Below are 16,778 nucleotides of genomic sequence, written 5' to 3' on the forward strand. Positions count from 1 at the left end.
ATTAATTCTTTTTTTTTTTTTTTTCTTTTTTGAGAGAGAGAGAGAGAGAATGAGAATGAATATCTTTTTTGTAGATGGACACAACACAATGCCTTTATTTTTATGTGGTGCTGAGAATCCAACCCGGGTCGCGCCCGTGCTAGGCAAGCACTCTACGGCTGAGCCACAATCCCAGCCCCATGTCCAATTAATTCTACTATTCTTTCCCATTCCCCTCCCCACTCCCTTCCCTTTATTCCCTTTTGTCTAATCCAATAGACTTTTATTCTTCCCTTCCCTACCCCTTGTTGTGGGTTAGTATCCACATATCAGAGAGAACATTCTACCTTTGTTTTGGGGGGACTGGCTTATTTCACTTAGCATGATATTCTCCAGTTCCATCCATTTACCAACAAATGTCATAATTTCTCTCTTTATAGCTGAGTAATATTCCAGTGTGTGTATATATATATCACATTTTCTTTATCCATTCATCTGTTGAAGGACATCTAGGTTGCTAATTTTAAGTCTTTTGAGTATAGACCCAGGAGTGTAATAACTGGATCAAATGGTGGTTCCATTCAAAGTTTTTTAAGGAACCTCCATACTGCTTTTCAGAGTTGTTATACCAATTTGCAGTCCCACCAGCATTGTATGAGAATATCTTTCTCCCCACATCCTCACCAACATTTATTGTTACTTGTATTCTTTTTTTTTAAGAGAGAATTTTTTAATATTTATTTTTTAGTTTTTGGAGGACACAACATCTTTATTTTATTTTTATGTGGTGCTGAGGATCGAACCTAGCGCCTCGCGCATGCCAGGCGAGTGCACTACCACCTGAGCCACATCCCCAGCCCCCCTTGTATTCTTTATAATTGCTATTCTGATTGAAGTGAGGTGGATTCTCAGTGCAGTTTTAATTTGCACTTCTCTGATTGCTAGAGATGTTGAACATGTTTTCATATATTTTTTGACCATTCATATTTCTTCTGATTAGCCCATTTATTGATTGGGTTGTTTGGGTTTTTTTGGTGCTAAAGTTTTTTGTGTTCTTTGTGTAATCTGGTGATTAATGCGCTCCATGTATGTATAATATGCCAAAATACATTCCCTATCATGCATATGTAAAAAGAACAAATAAAAAAAATACACTACTGCCAAGTACAGTGGCACATGCCTATAATCCCAGCAGCTTGGGAGGCTGAGGCAGGAGGATTGCAAGTTCAAAACCAGCCTCAGCAAACGTGAGATGTTAAGCAACTCAGTGAGACACTGTCATTAAATAAAATATAAAATTGGGCTGGAGATGTGGTTCAGTAATCGAGTGCCCCTGAGTTCAATCCCTGATACCAAAAAAAAAAAAAAAAAAAACACTACTGCTTGCATAATATTGTATATAATTTATTCAAAAAATATATTTTAATATCAAGTGTGGTTAATATTTTTCAACTTACAAATGCACACTTTATTGAAGGAGATTTTGTAGCATATCTATATTTTCTGCATTTAATGTTGATGTAGAATTTATTTCTTCTGTGATTCCTATTTACAGAATTGATTTTCATACCAAGCAAATGTCTGTTCCCATAAAGCCACTTTAAAATCACTTTTGGGGGCTGGGGTTGTGGCTCAGTTGTAGAGCGCTTGCCTAACATATATAAGGCATTGGGTTTGATTCTCAGTACCACATATAAATAAATTAAATTAAGGCTCATTGACAACTAAAAAAATAAAATAAAATCACTTTTTTGTTGACTGTTGAAAACAGTATGTTTTTAATTCCTTATAAAATTAATTTATATGCTAAAAAATATTATGTAGAAGAGGTCTACATGACCTCTTGTAATAGCTGTGGACATAGCCAACTCCCAATATCTGCCACATTCCTCTCACTGCAGCATGATTCCGAATTTATTCTTTTTTAAAAAAATTTTTTATCCTCTGGTTGTTTTATCATCTAGATTTTGGGGGTAGAGAAGGTGAGCATGAGCCCAATGCTTTCTTGAGTTTCCTTGTAAATCTTATTTTTTGGTACTAGGGATTTAACCTAGAGGCCCTTTACCACTAAGCCACATCTCCAGTGCTTTTTATTTTGAGACAGGGTCTAATTAAGTTGCTTAGGGCCTCGCTTAGTTATTGAGGTTAACCTTGAACTTGGGATCCTCCTGCCTTAGCCTTCTGAGTTGCTGGGATTATAAGTGTGCACTGATGTACCCAGTTCTTTGTGAACACTTTTATAGTGAGAATTTGGTGATCCCAAGTGGAACTGTTCCTTGAGAAAATAGAGCTTGGGATGGAGGATGGACTTCCAACCAACAATACAATTCAGCATCCCTGAGGTTTTATTAGGAGAGTATTATTTTATGTTTAAGAGCCACTTAATATTTCCTTTTCTTTGAACTAGCAATTGAAGTAATTTTATCATTCTTTTTTCTTATTGATTTGTAAGAACTCTTTATATATTGTTCTATATACTCTTTGCAATTTGAGCTCTACATACTCTTTGCCATTTGAGCTGCCAGTACCCCTCAAATGCTCCAAAAGTCCAGAGTTCTTTCATCTTCTGATTCAATGTGCACCAGAGGAAGACAGGAAACAGTAGGTTGGAGCACTTAGGTGCTTGGGCTTTGTGATGACCATTTTTGCAATCTAGGAATAAATCCCATTTGGATCATGGTGTATAGTTCTTTTAATGTACTGTTGAATTCTGTTTGCTAGTGTTTTATTAAGTTTTTTTTTTTTTTTTTTTTTTTTTTTTTTTGGTCAGTGTTCACAAGGGTCATTGGCATATAGTTTTTCTCTCTGACTTTGGAGTCAGGGTTATCTTGGCTTCATAGAATGAATTAGGAAGTGTTCTGACCTCTTGAGGTTTTCAGAAGAGTATGTGGAAGATGGATGTTAGTTCTTTAAGTGTTTTGTAGAATACACTAGAGGAATCATCTAGTCCTAGGCTTTTCTTGGTGGGGAGGTTTTAATTACTGATTCAGTTTACTTGCTAAGTAGAAGTCATTTCAGATTTTTTTATTTCTTCATGATTCAGTCTTGGTGGGTAGTGTGTATCCCTTTCATCTAATTTATCCAATTATTAGCATACAATTATTAATAATATTCTCTTGGGGCTGAGGATTTAATTCAGCGATGGAACACTTGCCTAGCAAGCATAAGGCCCAGATTTTGAACCCCAGCACCATACATACAAAATAATAGCATTCTTACACGTTCCTTTTGTTTTTGTTTTTTATACTGGGGATTGAACCTAATGGGCCACTCAGATAAGCATGTGCCTTCCTGGTGCAGTCTATTTTATTTTTGTGTCATTGGTTATAATGCCCTCTCTTTCCTTTCTGATTTTCATTATTTGAGTTGTTTCTCTCTCTCCCTTCCACCCCACCCCACACCACCCACATTTAGTCTAGCTAACATTTATCATTTTGTTGATCTTTTCAAAGAACCAACTCCTGGTTTTATTATCATTATTTTGTGTTTCTGCTCTAATCTTTATTGTTTTCTTCTTTTACTGACTTTGCAGGGAGATGGTGTAAATGGTGCTAAGAACTGAACTCAGACATACGTTACCACTGAGCTACATCACCAGCTCCTTTTTATTTTTTATTTTGAAACATCAAACTCAAGATCCTTCTGCCTCAGCCTCCTGTGTAGCTGGGATTATAGGCATGCGTTTCTATTCTCTTTGTTCTCTGTTTCCTTGAGGTGTAAAATTAGATTGTTGATATTAAATCTTTCTTTTATACTGTGAGCATTTACAGTTATGAACTTCCCTCTTAACACTACTTTCACTGCATCCCATGAGTTTTGATATATTGTATTTTCATTTGTCTCAATATATTTTGTTTTCCCTTATGGTTTCTTCATATTATTGGTTATTTGACAGGGTGTTTTGTTTTGTTTTCGGTTCTGGGGATTGAACCCAGGACCTCACACATGCTGGGCAAGTGCTCTACCACTAACTGTATCTCTATCCCTAAAAGTGGTATTTTATTAATTTCCACAAATTTGGGGATTTTTGAGTTTTTGTTCTGCTGTTGATTTACAGTTTCATTCCATTGTGGTCAGAAAAGATAGTTGGTACAATTTCAGTCTGTAAATGTATTAAGACTTATTTTGTGACCTCACATACAGTGTATCCTGGAGAATGTTCCATTACACTTGAGAAAAACAAGTATTCTTTTGTTTAGTGGAGCATTCTATATATGTTCATTAGGTCCAATTGGCTTTTTGTTGTTCAGGTCTTCTGTTTTTTTATTGATCATGTCTGGTTGTTTTCCCCATTATTAACAGTAAGATATTGAAGTGCTCTTATTGAGTGCTTTCTCTCTTCAATTTTGACAGCTGGCTTCATACATATGGAAGTTCTGATGTTTGGTGCATTTAAATTTACAATACTCACTGAATTGACATTTATATAATGTCCTTTGTCTTTTGTGATGTTTACAGCATAGTAGTTTACAACAGTCTGTTTTGTCTGATATTAGTACAGATTAACATTCCTAATCCACAAATTCAAAATGTGAAATACTCCCAAATTGGAATCTTTTTGAATGCCACCATGTCACCAGAAGTAGAACATTTCATACCTGACCTTATATGACAGTTCCCAGTCAAAACACAGGCTCTCTAAAAATATTATATAAAATTACCTTTGACCAATGTGTATAAGGCATATATGAAACATAAATGAATTTGTGTTCAGGCTTGGGTTGCAACCCCAAAATCCATGTACATGCAGATATTCCAAAATTTGAAATATTTTCAGTCCCACACATTTTGGATAAAGGATACTCAATGTGTTCAGCTATTTCTGCTCTCTTTTGCTTACCATTTGCATGGAGTGTTTTTCCCCCTATCCTTTCTCTTTCAACTTATGTGTGTCCTTAAATCTAAAGTAAGTTCCTTATAGACAAATATAGTTGGTTCCTGTTTTTACTTCATTCTGCCAATCCATATTTTTTAATTGAAAGATTTAATCTATCTATACTGAAAGTAATAACTGATAGGTAAAGACTTAGGATGCTCATATTTTTAAATTTTTTGTATTTTTATGGGGTTTTTGTTTGTTTCATTTTATTTTTTAAACATGAGTCTCACTGTGTTGCTCAGGCTGCCTCAAACTTCTGAGCGCAAAAGATTCTTCTGCCTGAGCCTTCAGAGTAGGTGGGACTACAGGTGTGCACCACCATGCCTGGCTATAGTTTTTTTTTTTCCTCTCATTTCCTCCTTTACTATCTTTCTTTGTATTTAATTGATTTTTTTTAGTGACATGTTTTGTTTCCCTTCTCATTTCCTATTGTGAATACTCTATAGATATTTTCTTTGTGGTTTCCAAGGACAGTACATATAATATTCTAAAGTTATAACAGCCTATTTTAAACTGATACCAGTTTAATTTCAGTTGCATACAAGATTTGTCTACTCCTTTATAGCTCCATCTTGCCCATTTTGGGTTATTGACATTATAAATTATATCCTTATATTGTATACTCTTTATAACAGATTTATAATTATTTCTTTGTTTCTTGTCTTTTTTAAATCCTATAGGCAAAACCAGCCAAAAGTACAATAAATACAGTTTTCTTGTTTTGTTTTGTTTGCCATATTGGGGATCAAACCCAGGACCTCATACATGCTAGGCAAGTGCTTCACTACTGAGCTGCATCTCCAGACAATAATACAGATTTTTATATTTGTCCATTTTTAACTTTTACTGGAGAAATTTTTGTGTTACTTACATCCTTTTGTTTCAACTTAAAGGACTCCATTTAGCATTCATATAGAGCTGGTCTAGTGATAATGAACTCCCTCCCTCAGTTTCAGTTATCTGGAAATGTCTTAATATCTCCATCCTTTGGAGGAAAGTTTTGCTTGATATAGTATTCTCAGTTGACAGGTTTTTTTTTTCTAATTTTAGTAATTTAGATATGCCATCCCTCTGACTACACTGATAATCTTATTGAGTATCCTTTTTATACAATAAGTCACTTTCTTGTGCTGCTATCAAGATTCTGTCTTCACCTTCTCAAAGTTTGATTATAGTGTGACTTTGATTATAGTGTGGGTTCCTTTGAGGTTTTCTAAGGTTCATTAAGGTTCTATATTTTTAAATCTATGTCTTTCTTCAAATTTGAAAGGTTCTTGGCCATTATTTCTTCATATAAGCTTTCTACTACTTTCTCTATTATCCATCTGGAATTCCTATAATGTGTACATCAGTGTACTTCATGTTGTTCTATAAGTCCCTTAGGTTCTGTTTTCTTTTTACTCCTCAGACTCCATAATTCTTCCTTTTGCCTGTTTGAATCTACTATTGAATCCCTCTGCTGAATTGTTTCAATTCAGTTATTGTGGTTTTCAACTCAGAATTTGTGTTTTGTTCTTTTTTATATTTTTCTCTCTCTGAATTGTTATTCTCGTTTTGTTCAAGTATGGTTTTTCAGATTTTGTTTGGTCATATATGTTCTCTGTGAGAATAATTTAGATTTTTATTTGGTACTAGGGATTGAACCCAGGGCTACTTTATCACTGAGCTACGTTCACTGTCCTTTTTATTTTTTATTTTGAGACAGGGTCTTGCTAAAGTTGCCAAGGTCTAGCTGAGTTACTGAGTCTGGCTTCAAACTTGTGATCCTCTTGCCTCAGCCTCCCAAGTCCCTGGGATTGCAGGTGTGCACCACCACATCTGGTACTCATCTACTTATCTTTCAATTGATTTATTTATTTACTTATTTATTCTTGACATGAGGGTCTCACTATGTTGCCCAGGCTGGTCTGGAACTCTTGAACTCAAATAATCCTCTCAGCCTTCAGTGCTATCATTATTGATGTGCACCACTATACCCAGCTCATAAACTTTTTTTTTTTTTTCATACCAGGGATTGAACTCAGGGGAAGTTGGCCACTGAGCCACATTCTCAGCCCTATTTTGTATTTTATTTAGAGACAGGGTCTCACTGAGTTGCTTAGTGCCTTGATTTTGCTGAGGCTGGCTTTGAACTCTCAATCCTCCTTGCCTCAGCATCCCAAGCTTCTGGGATTATAGGCATGCACCACCACACCCAGCTTCATAAACTATTTAATCTTGCAAATGCCTTCAGGTGAATCACAGCAATTTGGGAGTATTTAGGGTTTTTTTTTTTCCTATTCTTTTGTCATATAAGTAATTTTTAATTTCAGTTAATTAAAGTGAATTTTCTCTTTGACCTCTGAGTTTTACTCACTTGTATTTTAGTCAGAGAATGTGATTTATGTGAAGAGTAGACAGATTTCCTATCTAAAGAACAAATGGCTAAGGGTCTAGGATTGCAACTCAACAGTAGAGCGTCTACCTTATGTGTACAAGGCCCTGGGTTTGATCCCCAACACTGCCCCCCGCCCCACCCCCCCAAAAAACAGAATAGATGGTAAGCCAGGAGTGATATTGCAGGTCTGTAATACCAGCACTTGGGATTCTGAGGCAGGAGGATCAAAATTTTGAGGCTAGCCTCAACAACTTAGTGAGCCTGTGTCCCAAAATAAAAAATAAAAAGGGCTAGGGATATAACTTGGTGGTAGAGACTCTGGTGTCAATCTCCAGTACCAAAAAAAAAAAAAAAAGAACAGGCTTTGCAAACCCATAAAAATCCAAACTGAACACTAATGTTGTAGTATGATATATAAACAAATGTGTAGCTACATTTGGATAAAACTGCTTACCAAAATAGATTTGACCTGGATTTGACCCATACTGAACCACCATCTCATGTTTATCTGTTAAGATCTGCTTTTAGAGAAAAACTTTATATTTCTATTTATGCCTAAGAATTACATGTGTTCCATGAGTCTGAGGTTATAGCTTAGTGACAGAGTGCATGCTTAGCATGCACAAAGCCTAGGATGAATCACCCGTACAAAAAGAGAAAGAGTAAGGGAGGTGGACAATGAAGAAGAAAGGAGGGAGGGAGGGTGGGGATGTGTTCTTTAAAGTCCTTTGGTGGCTGCAGTGGTGCACACCTTTAATCTCAGCAGCTCAGGAGGCTGAAGCAGGAGGCTCCCAAGTTTAAAGCCAGCCTCAGCAACTTAGCAAGAGCCTGTCTCAAAATAAAAAGGGCTGGGGATGTGACTCAGTGGTTCAATCCCTGGTACCAATAAATAAATAAATAAAGTCCTTACCATTGTGGATGCCTCATTCTGTATATCTATTAGGTCATATCTGCTAAATGTTGGGTTTGTATTAACTCAACATGCACAGTTTTGTCCTTCTAACCAATCACTAATTGAGAGTGTATTAAAATCTCCCCCTTGGAGGTTGGTTTTGTCCCTCTTTTTTGACTCTATTTTACTAAAGTTTTCTTTCTTTTTTTTTATTGTCCACTTTGGTAACTATAAAATGAGTGCTTTCTTAGTTTTTACAACATTACTTTTTCTATCTTTAACTTTCAACTTTCAGCTTCTGTGTTTTTGCATGTATGTGTTTTCTAACCCCTACAGTGCTGGGGGTTGAACCCAGGGCCTCACACATGCCAGGTATGACCCACCGTTGATTGATCTATGTCCCTAGCCTTATGTGTTTCTTGCCAGCATAATATGGCTAGTTTGGTTATATTTTTTTCATCACCATGTTCAGTCTAGTTGCATTTATAAATTTTATGAATATAAATATATAAATTTTATGAAAAGAATTGATCATATTCTTTTTTATACCTCTTTTAGCATCTTCTGGATTTAACCTCTTCTTACTATGAAGATTTCCTACAAAAAATTTTGTGAGCAGAATCCTTCTCATGGCAATATTTTGAGATCTATAAGTTTATTTTGTTTTTGGTTTTTGTCCATGTATGATGCTGGGAATCAAACGTAGGTACTCATATATAGTAAGCATGCATTTTACCACTAAACTATATCCCCAGCCCTAAGAATATTTTTATTACATCCTCATATGCAAACAATAGTTTGGCTTAATTTAAATCTAGATTAGATAAATTTTTTCTCATTTGCTCATAATATTAGTTTATTATGAATCTTGGAGTTTGTATGCTCTTTTCCTTTAGGAAATTTCAGAATTTTTCTTTGATATTGCAGATTATACACATTTCACTCTAACGTATCAAGATTTAGTTTTTCCATATCTTACTTGGTCAGCACTTAGAGAGCCTTTCAATCTAAGCCATTAATTTTTCCTTAATTATATGAAGTCTACTCATTTCTCCCAAGTACTTCCTTTCATCTCTCCTATGGAACGCTATTATGTGGTTGTTGGACCTCTCTGCTGCACTGTTTATCTTTACTTTTCCCATATAGTTTTTCCTCCCTGTTGGAGCCTGGGCTTCTCTTACATCTGACCTGCCTTCCCTACTCTGACTTGGTCTTCAGCAGCAGCTACCCTCCTACTTATCCTATCAATACCTGTGTTGCTAAACGTAATATCTATACTTGGTTTTTCTCCCATCATTTCTAGTCTTTTTATGGGTTTTTGTGTCACACTTACTTTAAAATCCTGGGCCTTCTCTTCCAGTGATAAATGTTATGTGGCTAGCTGTTTTCCCTTTGAAGTAGCTGTCCTACTCAAGGTCTGCTCTTTGGCCTGAGCAGCAGAGAGACCACCTAGCAGCACGTATTGCAGACTATGGTGCCAGTGTGCCCTGGCTAGGGGAAGCATGGACAAGAGCCAAGGGCAGAGATTATCAATACTAATAAAACCAGATTCTTCCTTCCAGGGCCTCCATACCTCAGGCTTGAGCTCCAGTGCCTAGGGAGCATCAGCATAAGGAGCAGACTCTCCTGAATGCCCACCCTTCTGACCTTCAGCCCTCATGTGCCAATTCCATCCTGTCCTAGAATGTCAAGTCCCTATAGCCACTGTCCTGTCAATTAAAAGGTCTACAGAGCCTGTCCCAGCCGTCCCTCCTTTATCCCTGTACTATAGTACTCCCCTTCACTCTGTCTCACACATGGCCTAGCCCAGTCCAGCCTTTTAACTCACCAGGGTTCATCATATGCAGAGGAATCATTCTTTTCCCTTTATGGTTTCTCCATTGAGCAGACAAGGGTATCTACCAGGCCAGGAAAATGTCCCATGATATCTGGGTCTCCTTCCTGACACTTTCACTCAGCTGTCACTCTGTGTCTACAGGGTCTGCGGAAGAGGGAGTTGCTAAAGGAGCTATTGCCAGTCATTGGGCAAAACCTCCGCTTCCAGCGCCTCTTCACCGAGTGTCAGGAACAACTCGACATCCTGAGGGACAAGTAGCCTGCCCTGACCTGCCCCAGCAGCAACAAGGGCAGGGCTACACTCTCACTGCTAATGATGCCCAGGGTTGCCTCTCACCTGGCCAGTCCGCAGTAGGAGGAGACATTGGCAAGCAATGTGCTGTCCTGCACCAGCACCAGCCCAGCTCCCTAGGTGGATGTGCCCTGTGTCCTGGGCCTGTTCTTGCTTCAGAAAGGGACAGCTCGTTCCTCTCTCCAGGGTCCCCATGCAGAGCTGGGGCTGGGGTTGTGCCCTTCTGCCCTGGGGCCAGCAAGATGTTCCTGGGCCTGCCATCTCCAACACGGCCCCATGGTGGACACTAGCTCCTGCAGCTCCAGGCACTGTGCTGCTTCAACTATGACGAATGAGCCATTTGTGAGAGCAAGAATCTGCAAACATTAAGTGTTATACAGTCAGCAGACTGACTTGAGACCTATGTAAAAGGAAAGCTGTTCCAACACATGGACTATTTTTGTACTAGAATTTGCTAACTTGTAATATGGAATTTTTCTTTTGGCCAATAATCAGGATTTCCCTATAAGTTACTTGGACATTGGTCACTTGTAGGAAATTTAAACTCTAATTATGACAGCTACACTGAAAAATAATTGTACTGAAATTAACTTGTCTATTCATTTGGTTTAATTTTTAAATGTTTGTAAAAAGAGATGTTTTTGGGGGGATGGGGCAAATGGGAGGGTGATTTCTTTTGTAAGTGTAAAATAAATGAATACGCATTGGATACCAAATTATTGTGGTTTCCCCTTCCTTTTCCTTCTGATGTCCGCTTTACTTCCCCCACTGTGGATCTTTCTCCTAAGAAGTAGGCAGTGAGAAAACATCTCAACTTGAAAGGATCCTTTGATTTCATCTGATCCCCACCCCCCATGCATAAATTCATTTCTCAGTATGGAAGTCACTTTTCTGGTGGTGTAGCTCCTAAAGCTGGCCTAGGGCTAGCAAGTGGGCCACCTTGCACATGTCATCTGCCAAATGAGGCATTCTGATTCTTGGTTCTAGCCTACCTATGCCCCAGGTCCCGATCATGCTGGGTACCAAGGGCTGGATTGATGACTGCTTAGCCAATTTCATGAAACAATAAGTACAAAGTTGAGTGTACTTATTGTAATCGATAATTAAAAATTATCAGGAAAGCTGGAATTTTCTTAGAAAGTGGATAAGATGCTGATCCATGGGAAAGGAGTTAAAATTACAGAATCTTCAAACACAGGTAAGGCTGCACACTCCCCCCGCCCCCCGCCCCCCAGTACCTTGCCAGCTGTGTGTGATTCTGAGTCTAGGTAAGGAACCCTGGACTTGGAATCAGAAGGCCTGGTGATTCTGACCTTTGACATCTCCTCTCTGGCTGCTTCCCTGCCTAGGGGCCATCCCATTCCTTCTCTCATTCTGATATTAAATGGCTGGATGAGATTCAAGGACATCTGCATGCTGCAAAAAGCCAGTATAGAATGTGGAGCCATCAAAAGGCAGGCTGCAAGTGGAGGAGCTTTTCTTTGAGGAAGATGCTACTGTACTGGTCAAGCAGCATCCCTGGCAACTAAAACAAGACAATATTTGAGAATTTTGTGAAGCCACAGATACACGTAGCCTTAGGACCAACAGGCCTGAGATCTAAACCAGTAAAAACCTGGGCCTCATTTTTTTCAGCTATCAAACAGATAAGATTAAGAAAGCCTACATAATTATAAAGACAAATGGATCATGTAGGCAAAGTCCTATCACTTAGAAAATGCTCCCTTGAAGTAAACATTGGCAATTGTGTTTTTACTACAACTCTTTGGAGAGGATAGAGAAAAACTGGTCAGTTTCCAATTCCAACCAAGATGAAATAACAGATCAGATCAGATTTACCCTGCTGCCTGAAACAACCAGTGACCCAGTCAACATAAATGATTTCAACAAACAATGATTTCAAGACTGGATATCAAAAAAAGAAATGGGGACCAGAGGTGTAACTCAGAGGCAGTGTTCTTGCCCAGCATGTGTGAAGTCCTGGGTTTGATCCCCAGTACCATCAAAAAAAGACAGATGGGAAACAAGGCAAACCCAAAATTGCCCCAGCTTCCTATCTGGAGAGAGGGTTTCCAGGACACAATAAAGTGAAGTGGAACCCAGCCAACACTTGAGTTGAAGAAATGGAGTTGAGAATCCAAGAGACTAAGGCAGCTAGAGTTTACAAGACAAAACACCAGAGAAGAGAGAGCTCCATAGAGAACCTTAAAAATCTGTAGAGAGGCCCTCTTGAGTATTCAGCTGAGTACTGAAGAGTGCAAGCACCTGAGGAAACTACCATATGAAACAACTGCTGAGGCCAAACAAAGAACAATCTGAAAAAAAAAAAAAAAAAAGTGAAAATCGCCTGTTGCTAGTAACCAGACTAGAAAAGCTCATAACTCACAAGCTTGAAGTATAATACTCAAGAAAGTTTTGTCTCTGTATTGGAAAATAATTACACCAAGATCCATTTAACAAAAATAAAAGGAAGACCCAAAAGAATCCAAGTAACTTAATTCCATTACAAAGCAAAGCTTAAAGATTTATAAGAACATGAAAATATGCAACATCCAACAAGATGAAGCTAACCATGTCCAACATCCAAACAAAGATAACAAGGCATACAAAGAAGCAGGAAGATGATCCAAAAAGAATAATTTCAGTTCACATTGAACCAGAATTTGAACCAATGTTAGAACTAGCAAAGAAAGACATTTAAAGAGATTATAACACTACTCCTATGTTCCAAAAGTTATACAGAGATGTGGGAAAACTTAGCAAAGACACAAATTGAACTTCTAGACATGAGAACTAATAATTAACATGAAAAATGTATGGGATAGGATTAACAACACTTTAGACACTGCAGGGAAAAAAAGATTAGTGAACTTAAAGGTATAGAAATGTTCTGAAACAAAAATTCCAAAAGAAATAAAAATATCAGAACTATGAAGATAACTTCAAGTAGTCCAATATACAGGGAATTGGAGTCACCAAAGGAGAGGAGAAAGAAGGGTGACAAATTTTTTCCTTCAACATTTTCATCACCTCCAGAAAGAGCTCATAACACTTTTATTTGTCATATCCCATTCCCATTATCCCAATGCAACCACCAGTCAATTTCCACCTCCATAGACTTGGCTATTCAGGATATTTCACATAAACAGAATCATAGAATATGTGGTCTTCTCTGACAGGTTTCTTATGTTTCTTTTGTGTGTGTGTGTGTGTGTGTGTGTGTGTGTGTGTGTACTGGGGGATTGAACCCACGAGTACTTTACCACTTGAGCTACATCACCAGTTCTTTTTATTTTTTACTTTGAGATGGGTTTACTAAGTTGCTGAGGGTCTTGCTAAGTTGCTGAAGCTGGTCTCAAACTTGCCATCCTCCTGCCTTTGTCTCCCAAGTCACTAAGATTACAGGAATGTACCACTACATCCAGTTTGGCATAATTTTCAAGGTTTATTCATGTAGCATGTATCACTACTCCTTTTTATGGCCAAATATTTTATTGTATGGAATACCACATTTGCATATCTAGTCACCTGTTGATAGACATCAGGATTGTTTCTCTTTGGGCAATTATCCATAATGGTGCTATATAAGTTTTTCTGTGGACATGATTTCATTTTCTTGATTTCATATCCAAGAGTGGAATTGCTTGGTGTGTCAGTCAGCTTTTTGTTTACAAATACCTGTGAAAAACAACTTAAAGGAGGAAAGATTTATTTTGACTCATGGTTTCAGACTATGGTTGGCTATTGCTTTGGACCTGGGGTGGAGGCAGAGCATCATGGTGGAAGAGCACAGCAGAGCAAAGCTGTCTACCTCATAACAACTAGGAAGCAGAAAGAAAACAAGGAAGTGGTCAGGGATAAGACATAGCCTTTCAGGGCACGTGCACAGTGACCTACTTCCAACTAGGACCCACGTCTGATAGTTTCCATCATCTCCCAATAATGCCATCAATTTATGAAAATATAATTGTTTTAATCCACTGATGAGGTTAGAGCCTTTATGATTCTGTCAGTTCCCAAAGTTTTCTAAGCACTGCTGCACTGAGGACCAAATCTTCAACACATGAGCCTTTGGGGGACATACCAGATCCAAACATTGAATCATATGGTGACTAAATAACTGATGAACTACCATTCTGTTTTATAATGTGGCTGCAGTATTTTACATTCATACCAGTGTGTATAAGGGTCCTAATTGTCCCACATCTTTGCCAGTATTTATAATTTTTTACTGAAGTCATCCTGGTGAGAGTAAAGTGGTATCTTTGTGGTTTTGATTTGCATTTCTCTAGTGACCAAATGCATTGAATATATTTTCATTGGCCAACTGTATGTCTTATTTGCAGAAAAATCAATTCAGATCCTTTTCCAACTTTCAAATTTAGTTATCTTTTTATCATTAAGAATTTTAAAATACATCCTCTATAAAAGTTCCTTATCAGATTTGTCTTTTCACATTCTTGATAGTGTCATATAATGCATTTTTTAAAATCTTTTGTTCCTTGTTCTTTTGGTCTTATATCTGAGAAACCACTGCCATATCCAAAGTCATATAAACTTACCCCTGTCCTTTCTTTTCTTATCATTCCCTTCCCTTTCTTTTTTTTTTTTTTTTCTGATACTGGAATTGAACCTAGAGCCTCTTATGTAATAAGCAAGCACTCCTAACACTTGAGTTACATCCCTAGCCTTCTTTAATTTTGAGATAGGATCTCAGTTGCCCAGGCTGGCTTCAAGCATGTGATCCTGCTGCCTTAGCCTCCTGATTCACTGGGATTATAAACATGTGCCACTGCACCCAGCTATATATTATATTATCTATATAATATATATATATAAACAATATTTTAATCTGCCTTTGGTTTATGAGTAAGGGTGGGCATTTGGTTTATGAGTAAGGGTGGGCATATTTTTCATGTTTAAACATCACTCATTTCTTCTTAATGAATTGTTCATGTATTTTGCCCAGTTTTTTATTTGGTTGTTGGTTTTACTGAGTTGTAGGAGCTCACCATTTCTTCTATAAAGATAAAACAGCACAAAGGATTTAAAGAATTTTTGTTTTGTTTTGAGGGTTGTTTCATTTCATTTTGTTTTTCAGGATTACCTGGCCAGTTACCCACCAGTTGTGAAAATATTAACATCCTTTTCAGGTTGGGACATTTTATTCCTTGCCAAGTACAGACACTGGGTGAGGTCCTGATTTATTGACAGTCTTGTCATTCTGCTTTACAACAGTATTCTTAAAATTCTTTTAAGATATAACTTTTTAGTTTGACCCCTCCCCCCACCTAAAAGAAAAAAGAAAAAGCCCTGGGGAAATCGGTACTTAGGGTCACAGGCACTATTGTCAAAATAAATTTGGGAAATGTACTATTACCCACAGCAAGTCAGCTCTCTTTGTTAGGAGATAAAACCACAGATGTTGAAGAGCAACCTGCAGAGATCTTGACTAACATCAGAAAAGAGATTTTTAATTTGAAAGTGATCCTTCCATTCTATTCTTTAACATTTTAGGCTACTAGATAGTCAAACTATTGTGGAAATAATTGTATTGTTGACAGTGGACTTCATTCATCTCTTAAAGTTTCCAGAATTTTTTTTTTATCTTTTGTTCCTTGTTCTTTTGGTCTTATATCTGAGAAACCACTGCCATATCCAAAGTCCTATAAACTTACCCGTCTCTTTGTAAAATGGTAGAGGGATATTGATTACACCGCAGCAGTGCCTATGCTGAATGCCAAAGTCTTCCCTTTCCTGACAAACATCTTTTAAGCAACTTAGTCATCTGCATGCAATGCACATCTTCAAATGCTGGGCTGCCTCAAGAAAAATACTGACCGCTGGGCAAACCAGGTATGGGGTGGAGTTTCCGACCTGCTCCCTACTACTACTGTTGAGCAACCTCGTGCAGTCCAGGTGGTTCCGTTAACTGCTACTGGATGATCTCAGCATTGATACTCTGAGACAGAGTTCTCTAGAAATCTGTTTGAGCCAGGAAAATGTTTCCTAATGGAAAGGTGGCTGAACCTTGAAAAGGAACACATCTGTAACACGTATTTGCAAGACCCCCCCATTTCCATGTTTATGTCACTCCTCTGCCTGAATAAAAAGCGGCCCTGAAAGCAACAGCTCAAGAGTTTGAAGTAGAATAAAACATCTCTGCCCCTTCTCTACAGGAGGAAAGCTCGCTCTAGGCAAGGGCAGTGTAAAAACTTCGTTTCTCTCTCCGGAAAACTTAGAAGTTGCTGAGAGTAGTTCACACTCACTCCCCAGCCCCCACACACATACTCTGGACACTGGTTAAAGGCAGCTTAGAACGAGGTACACCTTCGGCAGCATTTCCTGGGGACGCAGTCCACCTGCCCTCACACACCTGTATGGACACCGGTCGGGGGTAGCCCCAAAACCAATCCGCGTTCCCACGCATATGATCTGGGGTACCTCAGACGAGCTAAGACGCGCTGGGGCTACAGAGTGCTGGCATCCCGGTTGCTCGCGGAGTAATTTTCGTGGACCCTCA

General features: G+C 38.2%; 1 protein-coding gene and 2 long non-coding RNA genes across 8 annotated transcripts in view; 1 reads left to right on the top strand and 2 right to left on the bottom strand.

Annotated features, from left to right (window-relative positions):
* Positions 1–10,371, top strand: part of HIRA (histone cell cycle regulator) — a 101,121-nt gene extending 90,750 nt beyond the window's left edge. For 2 of the 4 annotated variants that reach the window (XM_081287827.1, XM_081287830.1), the window contains one exon: positions 10,106–10,371. In XM_081287827.1, coding sequence (XP_081143953.1) covers positions 10,106–10,222 — 117 coding nt within the window. In that variant the 3' untranslated portion in view covers positions 10,223–10,371. Of the gene's footprint in view, positions 1–8,685; positions 8,771–10,103 lie in introns of all 4 variants that reach the window. The other 2 variants (XM_081287828.1, XM_081287829.1) reach the window with 2 other exon arrangements.
* The window catches only part of LOC308645603, a 34,695-nt gene that overhangs the window by 14,057 nt on the left and 3,860 nt on the right, over positions 1–16,778 (bottom strand). The window lies entirely within an intron of this gene.
* On the bottom strand, positions 10,480–16,767 carry LOC308645604. The gene is made up of 3 exons (XR_014021241.1): positions 16,632–16,767; positions 13,784–13,946; positions 10,480–10,611 (listed from the first exon to the last, which is right to left on the bottom strand). It is a non-coding gene; the product is annotated as an uncharacterized lncRNA (long non-coding RNA).

Source organism: Spermophilus citellus (genome assembly GCF_964194105.1).
Source record: "Spermophilus citellus genome assembly, chromosome: 3".
Lineage (NCBI taxonomy): Eukaryota > Metazoa > Chordata > Mammalia > Rodentia > Sciuridae > Spermophilus > Spermophilus citellus.